This window comes from Hemitrygon akajei, chromosome 17, assembly GCF_048418815.1.
Source record: "Hemitrygon akajei chromosome 17, sHemAka1.3, whole genome shotgun sequence".
Taxonomy (NCBI): Eukaryota; Metazoa; Chordata; class Chondrichthyes; order Myliobatiformes; family Dasyatidae; genus Hemitrygon; species Hemitrygon akajei.
Genome location: NC_133140.1, coordinates 6,635,771 through 6,661,628, shown reverse-complemented (window position 1 = coordinate 6,661,628; position 25,858 = coordinate 6,635,771). Strand labels below are relative to the sequence as shown.

General features: G+C 42.2%; 1 protein-coding gene across 4 annotated transcripts in view; it reads right to left on the bottom strand.

The window, feature by feature from the left end:
• LOC140740454 (anillin-like) overlaps positions 1–25,858 on the bottom strand; it is a 73,077-nt gene that overhangs the window by 7,517 nt on the left and 39,702 nt on the right. For 2 of the 4 annotated variants that reach the window (XM_073069616.1, XM_073069617.1), the window contains exons 14-19: positions 25,237–25,363; positions 21,284–21,332; positions 21,142–21,198; positions 18,464–18,499; positions 15,681–15,768; positions 12,229–12,338 (exon numbers count right to left, since the gene is read on the bottom strand). In XM_073069616.1, the coding sequence (XP_072925717.1) occupies positions 12,229–12,338; positions 15,681–15,768; positions 18,464–18,499; positions 21,142–21,198; positions 21,284–21,332; positions 25,237–25,363 (467 nt within the window). The remainder of the gene's footprint in view (positions 1–12,228; positions 12,339–15,680; positions 15,769–18,463; positions 18,500–21,141; positions 21,199–21,283; positions 21,333–25,236; positions 25,364–25,858) is intronic. The other 2 variants (XM_073069618.1, XM_073069620.1) reach the window with 2 other exon arrangements.

Genomic DNA, 25,858 nt, shown 5'->3' with positions numbered 1-25,858 from the left:
GGGTAACCCTATGTAATTTCAATAGTAAGGACCTGTTCAGCACAGCTTTGTGGGCCGAAGGGCCTGTATTGTGCTGTAGGGTTTCTATGCTTCTAAAAACAATTAAACTGCTGGATGGCATGGGAGCCAACCAAGTTAGGGAAAAGTGAACAAAGTATTAGTGGTGGCAAGATATAGTCAGGAATGAGAATACTGTTTTGAAGCCACTTAAAGATCTTTGAGGAATTAGCAACATTCAGAAACTAATGCTATGTTGAATATATACAAATATACAGCGAATCTCTTAATACCAACGCTGTAGGTTTGTAGTGATGCTAATGGGCCATCAGTAACGAACAGTCCACATATACCAAGGAAAGCAGTGTTTCTCATGTGGGGTGTCTTTGTCAATTAGGACAGAATTAAGGAAAATTTCCCCTCATATGGTGGTAGTAAATATTTTCATTTTCTGCCCAAGGGATTCTAGAGGCTCAATAGCAAACGCATTCAAAGCTGATCAGAAGATTAGCTGCTAAGTGAACCAAGAGTCTGCAGACAGGTGACAGAGATAATAATTTAGCAGGCATGGAAAAGGCCAGATAACTTGCTCCTGCTTTTACCCAGTGTTCTGACTGCAGCGAGAATATATACTGCATAGCTTGTGTAATATCAACTACAACAATACATGACCTAAGGAGAAGTTAGTGAACATGCAGAGACTTGGAGGTTGTTGATTATGTTCATCATAAAATGGAAATGGTGGAAGAGTGAGGGAAAACTACAGCACATCCCTGAATAACTTTCATTCTGATATTTGCATTCGTTGGCTCATTGTTTGAGAACAAAACAATGCAAAGAGACAACAGGACAGACAGAACTTCTGCCTGCACACACAGCAATGAGGCAAAGTGGCAAGAAAGGCGTTAAACAAATTCTGGTTCTGAAGACAATTACAATAGAAGAGAGATTTTTTTCAGGCTAGTAATATGAAAATTGAGGAAACACCAAGACTGTAAAAGCAATCATACAGACATGGGTCCAGATGCATATCATACGTTTTCAGTCTGAGCTCAAGATGGGAGTTACAGTATCTAGTGACCTAGCGAACCCTCTTAGATCAATTGCCAGAGATAGCAAATAAAATGAATCTTATTTGGAACAAAGAAAACCACAAGCAGAACAATACAGTCTTAAAACAAGACTTAATTTTGCTTCACTTACTTTGCAACTACTTGAAAACCAGTCAAAGAGCTAACATTATTTCAATGGCTAGATCTTCCATTGTCTGAAGTACATTGATTCTGCCAGCACATAGCTGGGGGCAATGTCTAAATGAGGAGGCTACTCCATTACTGTGTGCCAGGTCTTTCTGTTCAAATGGTGCAGTCAATCTTTGATGGATGTTGACCAACTTCAGCACCTACCTCTCCCGGTGCTTTCAGGAGGTTTCAAAGCAAGATTCACTAGATGTGTATACAAGCTCACGTAGCACCCATTGAGCACTTTGTTCCTTGGGCTTCTGGCTAAGCCAAGAGTTAGACAGCATCTGGACTGCAGTGATATTTGAGTGGGAATTGGTGTTGTATTTGCTCAGTTTTCCTCTTCCATCTGAACTCAGTCCTCCTTCAGTATCTTGGCATTATCCTATGGGGAGGTGGGCACCCTCAGCCCCTTTCTAATCTGAAACTTTATAGCTGAAATAAGAGTGAATAACCCACAAGAAAACACCAATATACATTTTCCTCCAGAGCTTCTGCAGAATATGCATCCTGCCAGATGTACTACTCCATGTGGATATCATCTAGTTCACCATGTCGATGAACTTGCAGCCAAGATATTCATATGCAGAGCTCTATTACAGCTCAGTATCACAGTGGAAGCTGTTTGTTAATCTCCCAACATGAAACGCCATTAAGTGAATGTTAAGTGCCAGCAGCTTGGATGATTTTAGCCCACAAAAAAGTATATTAATATTAGTATTTGCTATATCAAGTAAACTTTATTCACCATTATCAACCAGCTGAAATAGATTCAGATTGGTTTCAGCATCTCTGGAAATGGATTTGCACCAGTCCACAGAACAGTTTATTTCACATCTACACCTGGAGTATAGTTTTTGTGAATCAAGTAATGAATTAAATTCTCTTTGTGAAGGTGGGCTCCTTTTTGAAGACTGGGACGCCTTCAGTCTTCAAACAAAATAACTGGGACTTAGAAACTGGTGGCTGACTATTTAAATATGAAGATTTTCCTAAAATTCTATGCATGCCATTAATCTTACCACAGGTCACCAACCTCCATGCAGAATATGACCCATCCACAACCACTCTGATTCCTAAGGTAGTCCTAACCGTAGGGTATTAGTGGGGACGAGCTCCCACTGCTAAATAAATGCGTCAGGGGTTGTTTCTGATGGTGGGAGAGCCAATCACGTTTCACTGGACAGCTACCGCCCACCGCAAGCCGGGCAGCCCCCAGCCAATAAAGGTGTCACATTCATGCTTCCTCATTGGGTGCATGGGAACAATCGATTATTCCACGAAGAGCTGACTGTAACTACTACACCGGACAAAAAAGAAAACAAATCAACTAAGACAACACCCCTCAAGTTGGGATGTTGGAATGTCTGCACTATGATGAATGTACTTGACCAAAACCTCAAGGATATTGGAGATGCATGAAAAACAGCGGTCATTAAAAATGAGCTACTAAGGTTCAGGGTAGATATAACTGCCCTACAAGAAACACGTTTGGCGGATTCAGGTACACTGAAGGAAAGGGACTACTCATTTTTGTGGCGGGGAAAGAACCAAGATGAGCCCCGCGAGCATGGAGTGGGCTTGTCATTAGGAACTCCTTGTTGGCAATGGTGGAGCCACCAGAAAATGGATCAGAACGATTTATGACTCCCCACCTACACACCAGTCATGGCCTAGTATCTCTCGTCAGTGTGTATGCCCCAACTTTGAATTCCACCTCCGAGGCAAAAGACATGTTCTACGACAAATTAGAAGCTGTTGTCAGGAACATTCCCAGTGATGAGCACCTCGTTCTCCTTGGCAACTTCAACGCCAGAGTGGCAGCCAATAACAATTCCTGGCCGTCTTGGCCACTTTTTGGCAAAATAAATGACAATGGACGACGTCTCCTGGAGTTCTGCTCCTATCATGGCCTGTGTGTAACTAACTCCTATTTTCAGTTGAAGTAGCAGTACAAGATCTCATGGCACCGGCACCAGCTAGACATGATCATCACCAGATGCTCTTTCATCAACTCTGTACTAATCACCTGCTCATACCACAGTGCAGACTGCAATATGGATCAATCTTTAGTATGCTGCAAGATCAAACTACGTCCAAACAAACTGGAAAACCTCACATCAACAGAGATGAAACAGTCATAAAAGGTTGACCAGTTTGGAAGAAAGACCAAAAGAGCAGTGACTGGTTTGAGACAAAGTCCAACATCATGACACCTGTCATTGAAGCCAAGCATGCAGCTCTCACAGAGTACAAGCGCTCACCATCCAACCAAACACCCCAGGCACTTCGAGCTGCTAGAAGCAACGTGCAACAGACTGCAAGGCAGTGCGCAAATGAGCACTGGCTCCAGCTCAGTGAGGACATTCAGACAGCAGCTGTGACAGGCAACATCAGATTGATTTATGATGGTATCAAGAAGGCCCTTGGCCCATCGCAGAGCAAGACAGCACCCCTGAAGTCATCCAGCGGTGAAATAACCACTGATAAAAGCAAGCAGATGGAATGCTGGGTAGAACACTACTCTGAACTCTACTGAGGGAAAATGCTGTTGTTAGCTCAGCCATTGATTGTCTACCAGTCATGGATGAACTCTACTCCAAACCAACTATTGAGGACCTCAGCAAGGCAATTGACAGTCTGGCCCCAGGGAAAATTCCTGGCAATGATGGGATTCCTCTAGACCTGATCAAACACTGCAAGAGCTCACTCCTCCAACCTTTACATGAGGTTGTCCGTCAGTGCTGGTAGGAAGGAGCCGTACCACAGGATATGCACGACTCCAAAATCGTCACTTTGTACAAGAACAAGGGTGATAGGAGTGACTGCAACAATTGAACCAACATGTCGAGGAACCAACTAGAGAGCAGGCCATTCTAGATTGGGTATTGAGCAATGAGGAAGGGTTAGTTAGCAATCTTGTCGTGCGAGGCCCCTTGGGTAAGAGTGACCAATAATATGGTGGAATTCTTCATTAAGATGGAGAGTGACATAGTTAATTCAGAAACAAAGGTTCTGAACTTAAAGAAGGGTAACTTTGAAGGTATGAGACGTAAATTATCTAAAATAGACTGGCAAATGATAATTAAAGGGTTGACTGTGGATATGCAATGGCAAGCATTTACAGATCGCATGGATGAACTACAACAATTGTTCATCCCAGTTTGGCAAAAGAATAAACCAGGGAAGGTAGTGCACCCGTGGCTGACAAGGGAAATTAGGGTTAGTATCAAGTCCAAAGAAGAAACATATAAATTAGCAAAAAAAAAAAAGTGGCACACCTGAGGACTGGGAGAAATTCAGAGACCAGCAGAGGAGGACAAAGGGCTTAATTAGGAAAGGGAACAAAGATTATGAGAGAAAGCTGGCAGGGAACATTAAAAACTGACTGTAAAAGCTTTTATAGATACGTGAAAAGAAAAAGATTGGTCAAGACAAATGTAGGTCCTTTACAGTCAGAAACAGGTGAATTGATCATAGGGAACAAAGACATGGCAGACCAATTGAATAACTACTTTGGTTCTGTCTTCACTAAGGAGGACATAAATAATCTTCCGGAAATAGTAAGGGACCGAGGGTCTAGTGAGATGGAGGAACTGAGGGAAATACATGTTAGTAGGGAAGTGGTGTTAGGTAAATTGAAGGGATTAAAGGCAGATAAATCCCCAGGGCCAGATGGTCTGCATCCCAGAGTGCTTAAGGAAGTAGCCCAAGAAATAGTGGATGCATTAGTGCTGATTTTTCAAAACTCCTTAGATTCTGGATCAGTTCCTGAGGATTGGACGGTGGCTAATGTAACCCCACTTTTTAAAAAAAGGGAGAGAGAAACCGGGGAATTATAGACCGGTTAGTCTGACATCGGTGGTGGGGAAAATGCTAGAGTCGGTTATCAAAGATGTGATAACAGCACATTTGGAAAGAGGTGAAATCATCGGACAAAGTCAGCATGGATTTGTGAAAGGAAAATGATGTCTGACGAATCTTATAGAATTTTTTGAAGATGTAACTAGTAGAGTGGATAGGGGAGAGCCAGTGGATGTGGTATATTTAGATTTTCAAAAGGCTTTTGACAAAGGTCCCTTACAGGAGATTAGTGTGCAAACTTAAAGTACACGGTATTGGGGGTATGGTATTGATGTGGATAGAGAATTGGTTGGCAGACAGGAAGCAAAGTGTGGGAGTAAACGGGACCTTTTCAGAATGGCAGGCAGTGACTAGTGGGGTACCGCAAGACTCAGTGCTGGGACCCCAGTTGTTTACAATATATATTAATGATTTAGACGAGGGAATTAAATGCAGCATCTCCAAGCTTACGGATGACACAAAGCTGGGCGGCAGTGTTAGCTGTGAGGAGGATGCTAAGAGGATGTAGAGTGACTTGGATAGGTTAGGTGAGTGGGCAAATTCATGGCAGATGCAATTTAATGTGGATAAATGTGAGGTTATCCACTTTGGTTGCAAGAACAGGATAACAGATTATTATCTGAACGGTGGCCGATTTGGAAAAGGGGAGGTGCAACGAGACCTGGGTGTCATTGTACACCAGTCATTGAAGGTGGGCATGCAGGTACAGCAGGCGGTGAAAAAGGCAAATGGTATGTTGGCATTCATAGCAAAAGGATTTGAGTACAGGAGCAGGGAGGTTCTACTAGTTGTACAAGGCCTTGGTGAGACCGCACCTAGAATATTGTGTGCAGTTTTGGTCCCCTAATCTGAGGAAAGACATTCTTGCCATAGAGGGAGTACAGAGAAGGTTCACCAGATTGATTCCTGGGATGGCAGGACTTTCATATGAAGAAAGACTGGATCGACTAGGCTTATACTCACTGGAATTTAGAAGATTGAGGGGGGATCTTATTGAAACGTATAAAATTCTAAAGGGATTGGACAGGCTAGATGCAGGAAGATTGTTTCCGATGTTGGGGAAGTCCAGAATGAGGGGTCACAGTTTAAGGATATAGAGGAAGCCTTTTAGGACCGAGATGAGGAAAAACTTCTTCACATAGAGAGTGGTGAATCTGTGGAATTCTCTGCCACAGGCAACAGTTGAGGCCGGTTCATTGGCTATATTTAAGAGGAAGTTAGATATGGCCCTTGTGGCTAAAGGGATCAGGGGTATGGAGAGAAAGCAGGTACAAGGTTTTGAGTTGGATGATCAGCCATGATCATACTGAATGGCGGTGCAGGCTCGAAGGGCCGAATGGCCTACTCCTGCACCTATTTTCTATGTTTCTATGTTAATTATAGGGGTATCTGCCTCCTTGAGTATTGGCAGTAATGTCTTTGCTCGTGTAGCTCTGGCACGTCTACAAACTCTGGCAGAACGAGTCTACCGAGTCCCAATGTGGTTTTTGCACAAGGAGGTCAACTGTCAACATGATTTTCTCACTCCGCCAACTCCAGGAGAAGTGCAGGGAACAATAAAAACCCCCTCTATGTCGCTTTCATCGACCTTGTCAGCAAGGATGGGCTCTTTCAGATTCTCAAGATCGGCTGTCCCCTGAAACTCCAAAGTATTCCATGTTGACAACATGAAGGCTACTGTTCAGTATGATGGTAGCTCATCAGAACCCTTCGCTATTCGTAATGGAGTCAAACAAGGATGCGTGTTGGCCCCAACATTATTCAGCATCTTCTTCTCTACGCTATTGAAGCATGCGTTTGGGACGTTGACAGAAGGCATCTACATGCACACCAGATCTGATGGACGGCTGTTCAAACCTGCATGCCTGAGAACAAGAACAAAAGGTGCGAAAGATCTTAATACGTGACATGTTCTTTGCTGATGACGCTGCTATAACTTTGCACACCAAACAGTAACTACAAACTCTCATGAACCACTTCTCTAAGGCATGCAAGGACTTCAGGCTTACCATCAGACTAAAGAAAATAAATGTCCTTGCCTAGAACGTAGGGGAGACACCAGTCATTACCATCGACAATTACGATCTAGAAGTGGTCCATGAGTTCACATACTGGGAGTCGACCATTAGCGACACTCTCTCCCTCGATGCTGAATTCAATAGGTGTATCAATAAAAGCAACATTGATCACTGCTCAACTTTCTTCGTGGGTCTGGGAGAATCCAAAATTCGCTACAAAGACCAAGACAGCCGTGTACATTGCATGCGTTATCAGCACCCTCCTGTATGGTAGGGAGACTTGGACCATCTACTCCAAACAGGAGAGGAAACTCAGTTTCCACCTGTGTAGCCTTCGCCGCACCCTCAGCATCACCTGGAGAGACAAAGTCCCAAATTCTGAGGTCCTCTCCCACACTGGACTTCCCACAATGTTCATGCTTTTAAGACAACGTAGACTACGCTGATGGGCCACGTCTGTCATATGAAGGATGGTAGACTGCCAAAGGACTTCCTTGACGGAGAAGTAGCAACAGGCAAGAGGAACTTTGGTAGACCCCAGCTTTGCTTCAAGGACCTCTGCAAGTGCGACAAGAAAGCCTTTTAAAAAAAAAACCCACAGAGTGCTGGGAGGATACAGCAGATGACCGTAACAAATGGTGAGGTACTTTTCAGCAACACCTAGAGCAAAGCTAAAGAATGATCCCAAATCAGTTTGAGAAGCAGAGATCTAAACAGAGAGCACAGTGGTAAACAATTCCATGAGCCCCTACAGATGCAGCAACTGTGGCAGAGCCTACTGTTCCAGGATTGGCCTGAATAGCCACAGTGGACGCTGCTCAACAAGCGAGTGACTACCAGAGGCGCAGTACCTATGGTTGACCACAACCGATGGAACACGAACACACACACACACACACACACACTTACTTTACCTTCTGTGGGCAAAACAATTCCGAATCCACAAAGCAATGTCCTCTTGGATCCAATGCATCCTTACTTTCACAATAAGCCTTGCATGGGGTACCTCATCAAATGCCTTACTGAAATCCATATACACTACATCTACTGCTCTACATTCATCAACATGTATAGTCCCATCGTCGTAAGGCTCAACCTGCTTTTCACAAAGCCATGCTGACTAGTCCTAATCACATTATGCCTCTCCAAATGTTCATAAATCCTGCCTCACAGGATCTTTTTCATCAACTTACCAACCACTGAAGACTCAGAGGTCTATAATTTCCCAGGCTATCTCTACTCCCTTTCTTGAATGGGGGAAGAACATCCGCAACCCTCCGGAAACTCCCCGTCCACATTGATGATGCAAAGATGATTGTCAGAGGCTCAGCAATCTCCTCCCTCGCCTCCCACAGTAGCCTGGTGTAACATCTTGTCTGGTCTCAGTGACTTATCCAACTTGATTCTTTCCAAAAGCTCCAGCACATCCTCTTTCTTAATATCTATATGCTCAAGCTTTTTAGTCTGCTCCAAGTCATCCCTACAATTGCCAAGATCCTTTTCTTTAATGAATACAGATGCAAACTATTCATTAAGTACCTCTGCTATCTCCTCCGGTTCCATACTGTCTTCCACTGTCACACTTGATTGGTCCTATTCTCTCATGTCTTATCCTCTTGCTCTTCACATACAGTGGCATGCAAAAGTTTGGGCATCCCGGTCAAAATTTTTGTTACTGTGAATAGCTAAGTGAGTAAAAGATGAACTGATTTCCAAAAGGCATAAAGTTAAAGATGACACAGTTCTTTAATATTTTGAGCAAGAAAACTTCTATTTCCATCTTTTACAGTTTCAAAATAACAAAAAAGGAAAAAGGGCCCAAAGCAAAAGTTTGGGCACCCTGCATGGCAGTACTCAGTAACACCTCCTTTGGCAAGTACCACAGCTTGTAAACACTTTGTAGCCAACTAAGAGTCTTTCAATCCTTGTTTAGGGAATTTTCACCCATTCTTCCTTGCAAAGGGCTTCTAGTTCTTTGAGATTCTTGGGCCGTCTTGCAGGCACTGCTCTTTTGAGGTCAATTCCCAGATTCTCAAAGATGTTTAGGTCAGAGGACTGTGAGGGCCATGGCAAAATCTTCAGCTTGCACCTCTTGAGGTAGTTCATTCTGGATTTTGAAGTGTGTTTAGGATCATTATCCTGTTGTAGAAGCCATCCTCCTTTCATCTTCAGCTCTTTTTTAAAAAAAAACAGGTGGTGTGATGTTTGCTTCCAGAATTTGCTGGTATTTAATTGAATTCATTCTTCAATCTACCAGTAAATGTTCCCCGTGCCACTGGCTGCAACACAAGCCCAAAGCACGATCGATCCACCCCCCCGTGCTTAACAGTTGGAGAGGGTTTCTTTTCATGAAATTCTGCACACTTTTTTCTCCAAATATACCTTTGCTTATTGAGGCCAAAATGTTCTATTTTAACTTCATCAGTCCACAGGACTTGCTTCCGGTTTGTTCAGATGTTCCTTTGAACCTTTTGAATAGAACTTCTGAATAGAGGATGCCTTCTGCAACAGGATAATGATCCTAAACTCACCTCAAAATCCACAATGGACACCTCGAGGCACAAGCTGAAGGTTTTGCCATGGCCCTCCCTGACCTAAACATCTTCGAGAATCTGGGAATTGACCTCAAAAGAGCAGTGCCTGCAAGACAGCCCAAGAATCTCAAAGAACTAGAAGCCTTTTGCAAGGAAGAATGGGCGAAAATCCCTCAAACAAGAATTAAAAGACTCTTAGCTGGCTACAAAAAGCATTTACAAGCTGTGATACTTGCCAAAGGAGGTGTTACTGAGTACTGCCATGCAGGGTGCCCAAACTTTTGCTTCGGGCCCTTTTCCCTTTTTGTTATTTTGAAACTGTAAAAGATGGAAATAAAAATGTTTCCTTGCTCAAAATATTAAAGAAATGTGTCATCTTTAATTTTATGCCTTTTGGAAATCAGTTCATCCTTTACTCGCTTAGCTATTCACAGTAACAGAAATTTCGACCGGGGTGCCCAAACCTTTGCATACCACTGTACTTGTAGAATGCCTTGGGGTTTTCCTTAATCCTGTCTGCCAAGGCCTTCTCATGACCCCTTTTGGCTCTCCCAGTTTTATTCTTAAGCTCCTTCCCAATTATCTTATAATATCTTATAGATCTCTATCATTACCTAGATTTTTTGAACCTTTTGTAAGCTTTTTTCTTCTTGACTAGATTTTCAACAGCCACGGTTCCTGTACCCTACTATCCCTTCCCTGGCTCATTGGAACGTACCTATGCAGAACTCCACACAAATATCCCCTGAACATTTGCCACATTTCTGCCATGCATTTCCCTGAGAACATTTCTTCCCAATTTATGCTTCCAAGTTCCTGCCTTATAGCATTGGAGAGGGTTAGGAATAGACAAGTTTCTGGATCATTGGGACCTCTTTTAGGGCAGGTGTCACCTGTACAAAAATACTATTCCTATACTCACTTTCACGTGTCACAGGCAGTAATCCCGAGATTACTACCTTTGAGGTCACAGCCATTGTTGCTTCCCCCAGGCAGGCTGTCCTCCCCAACAGTACTCAAACAGTTTGAGGGGGACAGCCACAGGGTTACACTCTAGCATCTGACTCTCACCCGATTGTTACCCACTTATCTGTCTCCCGAGGCCCCAATGTGATTACTTGCCTATAGCTCCTATCTATCACCTCCTCCCTCTCCTTGACCAGACGAAAGACACTGAGCTGCATCTCCAGTTCCCCAACACGGTCCCCACAGAGCTGCAGCTCGACGCACCTGGCGCAGATGTGGCCATCCGGGAGGCTGGGAGTCTTCAGGACTTCCCACATCTGACACTGAGCACATCATGTCGGATCCCAGATCCCACTCAACCCCATACACCTGCCTTCTTGCCATATCCTTTTATGCCCTGATCAATCAGGAAATGTCATCTTCCACCTTAAATCTACCCAGACTTGGCCTCCACACCAGTCTGTGACAAAGCATTCCACAGATTCACTACTCTTTATCCTTATCAATGTTCTGAAAAGGTCTCCTCAATTTTGAGGCTGTGCCCTCTAGTTCATGACACCCCTACCACAGGAAACATCCTCTCCACATCTACCCTATCTAATCCTTTCAACATTTGGTAGGTTTCAATCAGATCTCCCCTTGCATTCTTCTGAATTCCAGTGAGTACAGGCCAAAAGCTCCTCATACGTTAACCCCTTCATTCCCAGAAATCATGAACTCTTCTGGACTCTCTAATGACAACACCTCCTTTGAGATATGGAGCCCAAAACTGTTGACAATACTCCAAGTGCTGCCTGACTAGTGTCTTATGAAGCCTCAGCATTATCTCCTTGCTTTTATATTTTATTCCCCGAAATAAATGCAGACATTGCATTTGCCTTCTTTACCACAGACTTAACCTGTAAATTAACCTTCTGGGAGTCTTGCATGAGGACTCCAAGTCCCTCTGCACCTCTGATGTTTGAGCATTCTCCCCATTTAGATAATAGTCCACACAATGGTTCCTTTTACCAAAATCATACATTTCCCAACACTGTATTCCATCTGCCACTTTTTTGCCCATTCTTCCAATTTGTCCAAGTCCTGCTGCAATCACATTGCTTCCTCAGCTCTATCTACTCCTTCACCCATCTTCATATCATCTGCAAACTTTCCCACAAAGCCATCAATTCCATTATCCAAATCATTGACAAAATATGAAAAGTGGCGGTCCCAAGACTGACCGAGGAACACCACTAGTGAAAAACAAAATAATCTACCAATTTGTAAAGCAAGCAAGAAACAGGACAAAAATCCATGCAGATAAAAGACACACACACACACTTGTAATCAACCCAATTAAAATCATACTTTAAATCAAAAACCCCTGTAGCTTTGTTGATCACCTACCTGTGGCGAGTTCCTTACCAGACCAAAATGAATCCAGTCTAGAAACACCTAAAACAGCCATATTATTATACTGATCTTTCGTCTTAGCTGGCAAATCTACAGCAAAGCACTCACAACAATTAAGGATTGAAGGTCTTCACTGAAGCTGAAGATTATGGTCTTTAATTATTCCCTTAAGCATTAATGCATTAACAACTTGTTCACAAACCCAAGACTTACTTTGTCCAATGCAAACTTCTCTTTGCCCAGAGATGCTAGAGTAATTGTGTGAGACCCAACCAGTACAAACTTACTGGCACGAATTGAACGGCTGACAGTAGGACTAGCTCCTGTAAAGCAAAGGACAAGTGTTAAGCAGGTATTGATGCAAATACTAAAGGCCCAATTACATTTGAACTAGGGGAGAGAATGCCAAACCAAGGATGGTGGGAATGAGGCTCTATTTAAAAAATTGAATAAAAATTTTCCATACAATGATATTTTTAAGGGTTATGGATAAAAGATCGGTTGGGTGGGGGTGGGGAAGAAGAGAAGGGAATAGAATACACACAGAATGCTGGAGGAACTCTGGTCAAGCAGCATTTATGGAAAACAATAGAGTTGATGTTTCTGGCTGAGACTTCCTCTGGACTGGAAAGGAAGGAGGAAGATGCTAGAACAAAAAGGGTGGGGACGGGGGGGGGGGAAGAGGAAAGGAGAACTAGCTGAAGCTCATAGGTGGGTGGGAAAGGTAAGGGCTGAAGGAGAAGAAATCTTGAGAGGAGAGTGGACTATTGGGGGGAAAAAAAAATAGGAAGGAGGGGCACCAGGGGAGTTGATATGCAGCTGAGATGAAGCAAGAAACCAGAATGAGGAATAGAAGATGGGAGGTGAAAATAATTACCAGGAGAAATCATTTAATATCATCAGGTTAGAGGCTACCTAGGTGTTGCTCCTCCACCCTGAGGATGGATTCATCGTGGCAAAAGAGGCCATGGATTGACACGTTGGAATAGGAATAAAAATAATTGGACATCAGGAAATTCCACTTTTGGCAGATGGAGTGAAGGTGCTTGACAAAGCATTCAAACTTACATCGTATCTCACCAATGTAGAATACACAACAGGAGCACTGGATGCAATAGATAACCTCAACACATTTGCAGGTGAAGTGCTGCCTCAGCTGGAAGAACTGTTTGGTGCCTTGAATAGAGGCAAGGAAGGAGGTGAATGAACTGGTGTAGCATTTCTGTTTCTTGCAGGGATATGTGCCAGATTGGAGATTAGTGGGGAGGGACAAATAGACAAGGGAATCACAGAGGGAGCAATCCCTGTGGAGGGCAGATAGTTTGTTGGGGGGGGGGGGGGTGAGGAAGAGGGAGGTAAGGATCTGTTTGGTGGTAGAATCTGGTTGATGTTGCAAAGTATGTATTGGATGCAGAGGCTCATGCAATGGTAGATGAGGACAAGAGGAACTGTCCGTTAAGGTAGTGGGAAGATGGGATGAGTGAGAATGTCTGGGAAATGGAGGAGATGCAAGTGAGAGCAGCATCAATGGTGGAGAAAGGGAACCCCATTCTTTGAATGAGGACATCCTGGAAAGGAAATCCTCATCTTGGGAATAGATGCAGTGGGTAAAAAGAATAGTTTTATATTTATATATTGATGAAATTGACATGGTCAGTATGGGTGTATGAAGCAGCACTAATGCAGTCGTCAAAATAGCACAGGAACATCACCAGGGAAGGCTTGGAACATGGACTGTTCTACTTAGCTAATGGAAAAGGCAGGCATAGCTGGGGCTCATGTGGATGCCCATGGCTATCGCTTGGGTTTGGAGGAAGTGGGAGGAACTGAAGGAGAGATTCTTGAGGCTGATGACCAGTTCTGCCCAACAGAGGAGGGTGGTGGTGAAAGGGAACTGGCTGGGTCTTTTGTCAAGAAAGAAACTGAGAGTTTTAAGGCCTTTCAATGGGGGATAGAAGTGTATAGCACATCCATGGCGAACATGAGGCAATCAAGGCCAGGGAAATGAAAGGTGTTGAGATTGAAAACATGAAGTATGGGGGTGGGGGGGGATGAGAAAAGAGACTGAATCAAGGGATATAGAATGGAGTTGAAGTATGCAGTAAAGTGTTGTGGGCAGGAACAGGCAGACAATAGGCTTATGCAGACAGTCAGATTTGTGGATCTTGGATAGGACATAGAAGCAACTGGTGTGGGGTAAGGAACTGAGTTTGGTGGCATTGGATGGGAGTTTCCTAAAGATGATGATTAGATGATGGTCATGATTTAATTGAAAGCAGTCCATCCATCCTGTAACATCTGATTCACAAACTGCATATTTAATACACGCAACACTGAGCATAAGGAATAAGGAAATCATGACAGGTCTACAGATCTTTGCTAGCAGGTGAATAGATGTACTATAATTGCCTATGCACCCAAAGTTATCAACTGGGAAGGGAAAAAAAAACCAAGGTAATCTAACAATTGTCAGAAATATACTGGGATGGACAGGGAGAAAAGAGACAAGTAGTTCATCACCCACATATGGACTGAAACAAGAAAACAGAAGGAGGCCAAACATTCCTTGGGTTCTGCTCCTACACAATTACATGCCAGTACTAAGAGTTTCATTTGCCCTGCATGCCCCTGGAATCCCATGGCATTTAAAAACAGGAGGCTCGAGTATATTCAATAATTGAGTATTTACATACATCTGGGAAGATAGAAAGTTCCAAAGGATATAACCAAAGGATTATTTTTCAAGCCAACAGATGTCGCTAAGCCCCTAGCTGCAGATTCACTTGTCCAAGGAAGCAGCCACTCAGTATCTACCCAGTTAGTTGCTCAATGTGTGTCTCAGTGAAACTGCTGCCCTTGGAACTCCAGCAAGCAGGGCTAGCCCTAATCCTCATGAAAGCACTAAGCCATATATGTCAAACTCAAGGCCCGCGAGATAATATCTAATTACTATTAAAGCTGGCCCCAGTAATCGAAGCGCCTATGGCGTATGATATGGCTAATGCTGAGTTTATTCAGGTACCAGGTTTTCAGGGTTTTTAGTGTTTATTCGGCAGTCTTCTTCATAAGAAACGGAATTTGTAAACTGAAACACTTTGTAGTTATAGCAGAGACTGAGACACATGAGAGCAGGCTGAAAAAACGGAGGCAATGAAAGCTGCGTTCGCACGCGTCCGACTGATCGGGCCCGCATGAAGCTGCATTTTGCTCAATCCGGCCTGTGACCTAAAATGAGTTTGACACCCCTGCACTAAGCATTTCAGAGGCCCAAGCAATTAACATTTCTATCCCCAAACTAAAAGAGCAACAATGTTTAAAATCTCAAATTCAGAGGACACCTACCAATGTCTGCAGCCAAAGGAGGAAATCAAATGTTACTGTTACTACTTCAAATTTACATATAATGACGGTTACCACCTTAGCATAGTAGAAACAGTGGTGCACCCATTTAGTGCAATAACCAACGATTCATCATGCCACCCTCAATCCCTGCACTGAGTTCCAAAGCAAAACAAGAAAAACCTGGAGAAAGATACAAGTGGATGGTCATAAGGGTTATTACTTCCACAACTATTGCATGGGAAGACTTAAAATTTTAAAAGAAACTACTTGCGTAACATGTAATTGTTCTTTTATTCAAACCCTTTGGATTTTCATGAACTCACCAGGTGACTGCACGCTCGTTTTCTGAAAAGGAAAAAGAATACAACATGAACTTTTTCCTTCTGGTGATCGATTTTGAGGAGCACAATTCTAGAAACAAACCAAAACAGATGTTATGCACAATTAATGGCAAAGTTAGTGAGCATGTCAGCTTACAGAGATAATAAATAATAAATATTAGTGTTCAACAAATCAAAGACTGCGTATGCTGATGTGCCGGGATAGGGAAGGAAGACAAAGCAAGCTTGGTGCAAGAGGTTATTATTTTAATGTGCCCAGTGTTAAAGTGAGTGTTTTCTACTGATTCACAGTCAGCTTCATTGGCAAGGCAATTTCCATAATACTAGCAGCAACAGAATCTGAAATAGTATATATTTAACCCTTCATTTCCACATGAGCTTGCTGACAGGGCAGTGGTTGATTTGGAGAAGGGACTCCTACTTCCAAACTGAACAATACCTCACGGACACCCCATTCTTCTCAATCACTGATACTATTTTCTCAGATTCTTTTGGCACAAGTAAACAACGATGGGGGCCATTTAGGCCCAACAAGACTATGCAAAACTCAAGGGTCACCAAATTCAGTATCAATTGTTTCCCTAACCCATTCTTTCCACATTACCATCAACTCACCAACCTATTTAGGGCAACTTACAGTTACAACTACCAATCTGCACTTAGGAGGAAGAACACCCAAAGGAAATATTGTGCTAGTTACAGGAAGGACACACAAAACTTAGAGCAATGGAGGTCAGGATTGAACCTGGACTGAAGAAGCTGTGAGGTAACAGTTCTACTAGTTCTTAAAAAAAAAACCCAAAAAAACAGAATTACGTCATTTGAACTTTAGTTCCAATTTCTACCCCTTTCACAATCCACAAACAGGCTGCAGGCAGGCCCACTGTTTCAGACAGCTTTTGCCACAAAACTTTCCTCCACATCCAGTTGCTTCATACTCATACCCGACTCCTCTGGCAACTCCAGGTTGAGTTTAGTTTCTGGGTTTTAATTAACTCATCTTAATCAATGTCCAATCACTCCAAATCATTATTCCTCATGGGAATGGCTCAAGTTTTTTTTTTGTTTTTTTTTTTAAAAAGAAAGTGTACCCCTTGTCCTCTTCCACCACCACTTTCTTTCACTAGTCCTTATACTGGAGTGACAATGACATACTGGCTACCCTTTCAAGAGGAAAGTTAGATATGGGAACTGGCAAGTAATGCCCTTCTATTTGTTGGATATGGAAGACTGCTATCAAGACACTCAACAACTCTTAGTGTTCTCTGGCCGTCTGAGGGAATAGGTTAGCTCCCAATATCCATTACTGTTTTCAGCTCCTACAGTTATCCCTTTCCACCTTCTCAACTGCACCTTCATTTCCTGAAACTCTGCACTCATTGCCCATTTCTCCCCTCCCATAACATTTTCTTCATACAAACACAAGATATGACATCTGCTGTTTTACTTCTTTCCTACCATCCAGGGACAGAAGCAGTCTTTCCATGACACAGCAATTCAGCTGCATTTATTGCAGTTTAGTGCACTGCATTCAGTATGGTTTCCTCTGTATTGGAATAACAGAATGGAGATTCAGCAACCATTTTGCAGAACATTTTCATTCAGTCTGCAAGTACAATCAAAGCTCCAATCTCCAGTTACATTGATCCTCCATCTCTATAGTCTTCTGATGACATTTAGCATGTACTTGAGAAATAATATGCAGGAACAGAATTAGGCCATCTGGCCCATTGAGTCTGCTGCGCCATTCAATCATGGCTCAGCCTCCCCCCCCCCCCCCATCTCCTCCTCAGCCGCAGTTCCGGGCCTTCTCCCTGTAACCTTTGATGTCATGTCCAATCAAGAACATATCAATCTCTGCCTTAAATACACCCAACGACCTAGCCTCCACAGCTGCATGTGGTGACAAATTCCACAAATTATCCACCCTTTGGCTAAAGAAATTTCTCCACATCTGTTTTGAAAGGGCACCCCTCTATCCTGAGGCTGTGCCCTCTTGTTCTAGACTCTCCAACCATGGGAAAAATCCTTTCGAATGCTGAAAAGGCCTAGACAATGAGATATCCCCTTATCTTACTGAATTCCAGCAAGTACAGACCCAGAGCAATCAAATGTTCCTTGTTTGATAACCCTTTCATTCCTGGAATCATCCTTGTGAATGTCCTCTAGACTCTCTTCAATGCCAGCACATCTCTTCCAAGATGAGCCCAAAACTGTTCACAATATTCAAGGTTTGTCCTCACCAGTTTGTCCTCACTCTTATAAAGCCTCAGCATCACATCCTTTGTCTTGTATTCTAGACCTTTTAAAATGCATGCTAACATGGCATTTGCCTTCCTCACCACTGACTCAAAATGCAAGTTAACCTTCAGGGTGTTCTGCAAGATTCACTAGAGGTTTGTTTCTTCTCTACTTGGAACAAAGGGCTCTCTAAAAATTAGGCCTCAGTTCCAGCCAAAATTTAGATGGCTTGTGGAATAAGTATGCGATAGTGTTCAGTGATAAGGTTTTCCAAGTGCCTTTGTGTGTCACAAAATTGCTGCAGTCTGGGAGGCTAGTAACAGAGGATGAAACATACACTAAAGGGTCTTGGCCCAAAATGCAAATTGTTTATTCATGTCCATAGATGCTGCCTGACCTGCCAAGTTCCTTCAGCATTTTGTGTGTTGCTTTGGATTTCCAGCATCTGCAGAATTTCTCATGTTTATGTAACTGAAGTCTAAAGAACTAGAATGATCTGGAATGAACTGCTTAAATATACTCACAGTAATAGAGGTCAGAAGCTTTTTAGGGGTCATAACCTGTATAGTAGTATAAAAAGCATTAGGTTGTATTTTGTTAGCAAACAGCCAGCAGAATTTAAGACAGAGTAGAGGTCTGCAGTAGCCATTGCATAAGATACCTTAAATCACTATAAATCTAGACAGCCCTATCATACAAATGAATCGTACAATCTTACTCAGATAAGTTTTCAACTGAATGACACAGCATACATCTTTAGAACAATATCTCCTCAATGGGATTATCATGTTGAAAATGAACTTTTAAAAAGTTATCACAAATACAAGATCACAGATTAAGCAATGAAGTTACAGTAGCCCTTTATTGCTTTATAGCCCTTTATTCATTTTAGCTATGAATTAAAGTTTTATTGTAACCAGCAGTTTATAAATGTTTTATCACCATTTGTCACCTGCAGTGCAGAATTAGAGGGAAACTTGCAATTTTAGGTTTAAAAATGGAAAGGATTTCATAGCATTAAATTATAGTCTTGGATTTATGGCAACAGTACTTTGATGTCACCTAACAAAAGTTGCCTCCAATTGAACACTGGTCATATTTTTGAAAAAAAAAGTTTGAAGGTATATAAAGACATGAAATAAGTGGCTTCAAACATGCATATAGTTGCACATTAAATGTGTTTTGCATGACAACTGATTAAGTTTTTATTTATACACGCAACATAATAGCTTCATGAGTAACATGAATTTTAATTTTAGCCATTTGATCATTGCTCAAAACTGTGCCTTTAGGAAAGGAGAATAAGAAATGAACATGGTACAGATTGTATATGATAAAAGTACATCAGTCTGCACAACTGATTTTTCAGAGTACAGAATAATGCAAACGCTGCTACTATCCACAGTTGGACCAAGTTGGCTATAGTCAAGAATGTAGCATTGAGACGCACAAGTGACACTGTGCTTATATCCTGCTCTCATTGAAGAGCTTTTATACAAAATGTAAAACTGAGGACAGGTTGGATACTTGCTTTAGAGCTCAAATTATTTACAACATAAAGTTAGCACAGTCAGAATAACATAACTATTGATTTCAGTATATTTTTCAACGTTTGCTGGTAAGTGACAAGAACAGCAACAACTTTCCAAGAATTCACATGCTGCAGAACTGAAAATTGCATGTTTTTGCAATTTATATCAAACCTCAGCATGTTCACTCTTCCACCATCACCTTTTGATAAATGATCTAGAGATATTAGGGACTTTGAAATTCAACAATGTACACAATGTTCATTAAAGCAACTTGAGTACAGCATTAAGTTAGAGGTAGAAAGGGGGCAAGGACTGCATCAAGGTCAGTCGCAGGCAAAAGCAGCATTCTACAATCTGCAAGCAGGCCATTTGCTGGCTATCATATAGCAATCACATCTATGAACTCAAAACATTTTCAGATAATTTAAAGTTGTATAATACCCATGTGCAACAAAGGATACTTACATTTGAAAACACCAGATGGGGCTATTGCCCTACCCAAACTTTTATGAAAGTATAACCATACACAAAATGAATAACAAGTAGCACCTCGGACGGAGCAAATGCTTAGTTATAAGTGCACAAAATGCTGGAACTCAGTAGGCCAGGCAGCATCTATGCAAAAAGTTCAGCCGACATTTCAGCCCGAAATGTCGGCTGTAATTTTTCTCTCCTCCCTCCTCCCCCCCCCCCCCCCCCACATAAATGCCGCCTGGCTTGCTGAGTTCCTCCAGCATTTTGTGCATGCAGAAAAACAGATTATTATCTGAACGGTGGCCAATTAGGAAAAGGGGAGATGCAACGAGACCTGGGTGTTATTGTACACCAGTCATTGAAGGTGGGCATGCAGGTACAGCAGGGGGTGAAAAAGGCAAATGGTATGTTGGCATTCATAGCAAAAGGATTGGAGTACAGGAGCAGGGAGGTTCTACTGCAGTTGTACAAGGCCTTGGTGAGACCGCACCTAGAATATTGTGTGCAATTTTGGTCCCCTAATTTGAGGAAAGACATTCTTGCCATAGAGGGAGTACAGAGAAGGTTCACCAGATTGATTCCTGGGATGGCAGGACTTTCATATGAAGAAAGACTGGATCGACTAGGCTTATACTCACTGGAATTTAGAAGATTGAGGGGGGATCTTATTGAAACGTATAAAATTCTAAAGGGATTGGACAGGCTAGATGCAGGAAGATTGTTTCCGATGTTGGGGAAGTCCAGAACGAGGGCTCACAGTTTAAGGATGAAGAGGAAGCCTTTTAGGACTGAGATGAGGAAAAACTTCTTCACACAGAGAGAGTGGTGAATCTGTGGAATTCTCTGCCACAGGAAACAGTGGAGGCCAGTTTATTCGCTATATTTAAGAGGAAGTTAGATATGGCCCTTGTGGCTAAAGGGATCAGGGGGTATGGAGAGAAAGCAGGTACAGGGTTCTGAGTTGGATGATCAGCCATGATCATACTGAATGGCGGTGCAGGCTCAAAGGGCCGAATGGCCTACTCCTGCACCTATTTTCTATGTTTCTATGTTTCCAGCATCTGCAAATTTGCACCTTTCAAGCTCATACGAGCTGGCACCTCAAACAGCTGGAGAAGAGAATCACTACCACGACTAACCAAATGAAAAGCATAGCCTACAAATTTGAAGATCAGATTACACGCTTACAACATCACCTTGGATCTTGATGATCTACGCTTTGCAGTAGTAGTAGTTTCATTTGATGTCTGAGCCTAAAGAGAAAAAAAAATTGCTGTATAATAAAATGGAAACATTGAACGAATAACTTTTTTGAACAACTAAAGGCAGTTTGCTTACCAAGCTGTACACCTCTACATCAATTTCAAACTTGTAGTGAATATCACCCCTGGAATGATCATTAAGATTGATTACATTTTAAATAATAAAACATTAATTTAGTTTTGGTTTAATACATGCATTTCAGAGACATTGATCAGATCTAGAAGATCAGACAGCATTCACTGGTGTCTTGCAATGAAATTAAGAGGGAAAAAAAACACTTGTCCTAGCCTAGACATTTTGAAGAGTGCAAAATGATAATCAATGTGATTCTGAGTTTAATGCCAACACAAGCAAATTAATATTGTACAATCCTTACAACCTTTTGTGGGAAAGGTATTAAAACCATGGAAAAGGTACAAAAAAAAAATCAAAGTTATTGGGGAGGGTTTAAACTAGATTTGCAGGGGGATGGGAACTAGAGTGCTAGAGTAGATAGTGGAACAGGGGTAAAAATAAATGATGTTAGTAATTCATGCAAAGTCACAAATAGTAAGGTTGTGTGTAGTGGTAATAATCTTCTGAGGTGTGTATATTTCAATGTGAGGAGTATTGTGGGAAAGGCAGAAGAGCTGAGGGCCTGGATTGACACGTGGAATTATGAAATCATAGCCATTACTGAAACTTGGCTACAGGAGGGGCAGGACTGGCAGCTTAATGTTCCAGGGTTCCGATGTTTCAGACGTGATAGAGGCAGAGGGATGAAGGGTGGGGGGGTGGTGGTTTTGCTAGTCAGGGAAAATATTACAGCAGTGCTTCGGCAGGGCAGATTAGAGGGCTTGTCTACGGAGGCCATATGGGTGGAGCTGAGAAACAGGAAAGGTATGACCACGTTAATACGGTTGTATTATAGACCACCCAATAGTCAGCGAGAATTGGAGGAACAAATCTGCAGAGAGATAACAGACATCTGCAGGAGACAGAAAGCTGTGATTGTAGGGGATTTTAATTTTCCACACATTGATTGGGATTCCCATATTGTTAAAGGTCTAGATGGGTTAGAGTTTGTGAACTGTGTTCAGGAAAGTTTTCTAAATCAATATATAGATGTACCAACTAGGGAGGATGAAATATTAGATCTCCTATTAGGAAATGGTTTGAGAATAAGGGGTAGGTCATTTAGGACAGAGTTAAGGAAAAACTTCTTCTCCCAGAGAGTTGTGGGGGTCTGGGATGCACTGCCTAGGAAGGTAGTGGAGGCCAATTCTCTGGATGCTTTCAAGAAGGAGCTAGATAGGTATCTTATGGATAGGGGAATCAAGGGATATGGGGACAAGGCAGGAACCGGGTATTGATAGGAATTGATCAGCCATGATCTCAAAATGGCAGTGCAGGCTCGAAGGGCCGAATGGTCTACTTCTGCACCTGTTGTCTATTGTCTATTGAAATGAGTTAGAGCAGGTGACAGAAGTGTGTGTAGGGAAACACTTTGGTTCCAGTGATCATAACATCATTAGTTTCAACTTGATCATGGATAAAGATAGATCTGGTCCTCGGGTTGAAGTTCTAAACTGGAAAAAGGCCAAATTTGAAGAAATGAGAAAGGATCTAAAAAGCGTAGATTGGGACAGGTTGTTCTCTGGCAAGGATGTGATTGGTAAGTGGGAGGCCTTCAAAGGAGAAATATTGAGAGTGCAGAGTTTGTATGTTCCGGTCAGGGTTAAAGGCAAAATGAATAAGAATTAGGACCTTGGTTCTCGAGGTTTATTGAAACTCTGATAAAGAAGAGAGAGATGTATAACATGTATAGGCAACAGGGAGGAAATAAGATGCTTGAGTATAAAAAGAGGAAGAAAATACAAAAGAAATCAGGAGGGCTAAAAGAAGACATGAGGTTGCTTTGGCAGTCAAGGTGAAGGATAATCCTCAGAGCTTCTACAGATATGTTAAGAGCAAAAGGATAGAAAGGGATAAAATTGATCCTCTTGAAGATCAGAGTGGTCGGCTATGTATGGAACCAAAAGAAATGGGAGAGATCTTAAATGGGTTTTTTGCATCTGTATTTACTAACGAAACTGGAATGGAGTCTATGGAAACAAGGCAAACAAGTATGGAAGTCATGGAACTTATACAGATTTAAGAGGAGGAGGTGCTTGATGTCTTGAGGCAAATCAGAGTAGATAAATCCCCAGGACCTGACAAGGTATTCCCTCAGACCTTGAAGGAGACTAGTGTTGAAATTGCAGGGGCCCTGGCAGAAATATTTAAAATGTCGATATCCACGGGTCAGGTGCCAGAGGATTGGAGCATAGCTCATGTCGTTCCGTTGTTTAAAAAAAAGGCTCAAAAAGTACGCCGGGAAATTATAGGCCAGTAAGTTTGATATCGGTAGTAGGTAAATTATTGGAAGGAATACTATGAGACAGGATCTACAAGTATTTGGATAGACAGGGACTTATTAGAAAAAAGTCAGCATGGCTTTGTGTGTGGTAGGTCATGTTTAACCAATCTATTAAGAGTTTGAGGAAGTTACCAGGAAAGTGGATGAAAGGAAGGCGGTGGATGTGGTATACATGAACTTCAGCAAGGCCTTTGACAAGGTCCCGCATGGGAGGTTAGTTAGGAAGATTCCGTCGCTAGGTATACATGGAGAGGTAGTAAATTGGATTAGACATTGGCTCAATGGAAGAAGCCAGAGAGTGGTAGTGCAGGATTGCTACTCTGAGTGGAGGCCTGTGACTAGTGGTGTGCCACAGGGATCAGTGCTGGGTCCATTGTTATTTGTCATCTATATCAATGATCTGGATGATAATGTGGCAAATTGGATCAGCAAATTTGCTGATGATACAAAGATTGGAGGTGGAGTGGACAGTGAGGAAGGTTTTCAAAGCTTGCAGAGGGATTTGGACCAGTTGGAGGAATGGGCTGAAAAATGGCAGATGGAGTTTAATGCAGACAAGTGTGAGGTATTGCACTGAGGAGTGCAGTAGAACAGAGGGATCTGGGAGTACAGATACATAATTCCCTACACGTAGATAGGGTTGTAAAGAAAGCTTTTGGTACATTGGCCTTTATAAATCAAAGTATTGAGTATAAGAGTTGGAATGTAATGGTGAGGTTGCATAAGACATCGGTGAGACCGAATTTGGAGTATTGTGTGCAGTTTTGGTCACCTAATTACAGGAAGGATATTAATAAGGTTGAAAGAGTGCAGAGAAGGTTTACAAGGATGTTGCTGGGACTTGAGAAACTGAGTTACAGAGAAAGGTTGAATAGGTTAGGACTTATTCCCTGCAGCGTAGGAGAATGAGGGGTGATTTGATAGAGGTGTATAAAATTATGATGGGTATAGATAGAGTGAATGCAAGCAGGCTTTTTCCACTGAGGCTAGGGGAGAAAAAAAACCCAGAGGTCATGGGTTAAGGGTGAAGGGGAAAAGTTTAAAGGGAACATTGGGGGGGGGCTTCTTCACACAGAGAGTGGTGGGAGTGTGAAATGAGCTGCCAGATGAAGTGGTGAATGCTGGCTCACTTTTGACATTTAAGAAAAACTTGGACAGGTACATGGATGAGAGGGGTTTGGAGGGATATGGCCCAGATGCAGGTCAGTGGGACTAGGCAGAAAAATGGTTCGGCACAGCCAAGGGCCAAAAGGCCTGTTTCTGTGCTGTATTGTTATATGGTCCTATTGAAAACATGGCCTTCCATTTTCCTTCAAGTTTAAAAAGGGGAGAACAAGGAGAATTAAGTAGCAGTTTGGGCTAATAGCAAGCCAACTAAATATTCCTCATTCAAAATTCAGTCAAGGATTTGAACTCGCCTTTACAATATGATCACAAGTACAAGGTGTTTCCCAATACACCTGCATCAGCTCTTTCCTAATTCTACAGTGATAACTGAATTTGGGTAAGATTCAGAGTTTTGAAAATGACACTGAAACAAAACTCATTTTAAGTCAATATGGAAAAATCAACATTTTCTTTTCAGAATGTTAAAATTTACATGCAGAGAACTTTGGAGATATGAACTCACAGTGTGATGATGGTAGGGAAAATAATGGTATCACCCTGGTGAGCATCCTCTGCTGTTGCCAATGGAGTGGCAACAATGTTATGTGGATCACATTTGATTATCAGTAAGAAATACTGACTGGGTTTTCCTGAAGAAAACAAGGAAAATTGCATGAACATAGGCTTTATAATACATCAGTGGACTTTCAACCATACCACGTAGTTTTGAAGCAAAATTGTGAAAAGGCATTTTAATTGTGCTTCACAACCAGGACCTACACATTTATATTAGGATATAACCCTTGGCAGTACTCCAGAAGCATTTCCTCTCTACATCAGCATTTCATCATGCTTAAAGCCAATCAATATTAAGGGTCCTTTAGTAGTATCGCCAAAATGAACCACCTCTACCAATATGGGCAAAGCACACAGACTGGTGACCATTATCTTGCACCATTCCCACTTAGTCTCTGCAACCAAAACAAAATTGGTGAAAATATACTTTAAGAAGCACTGCAAAACACAGGCAAAAGTCTAGTTCAAGAAAATTCCAGATAACAGCATTTGCATAAAGAAATTAATCAAAATGATGGAAGCTGCTTTTTTATTTTGGGGTGGGGGCAAATTTGGAATTCAGGATTGGT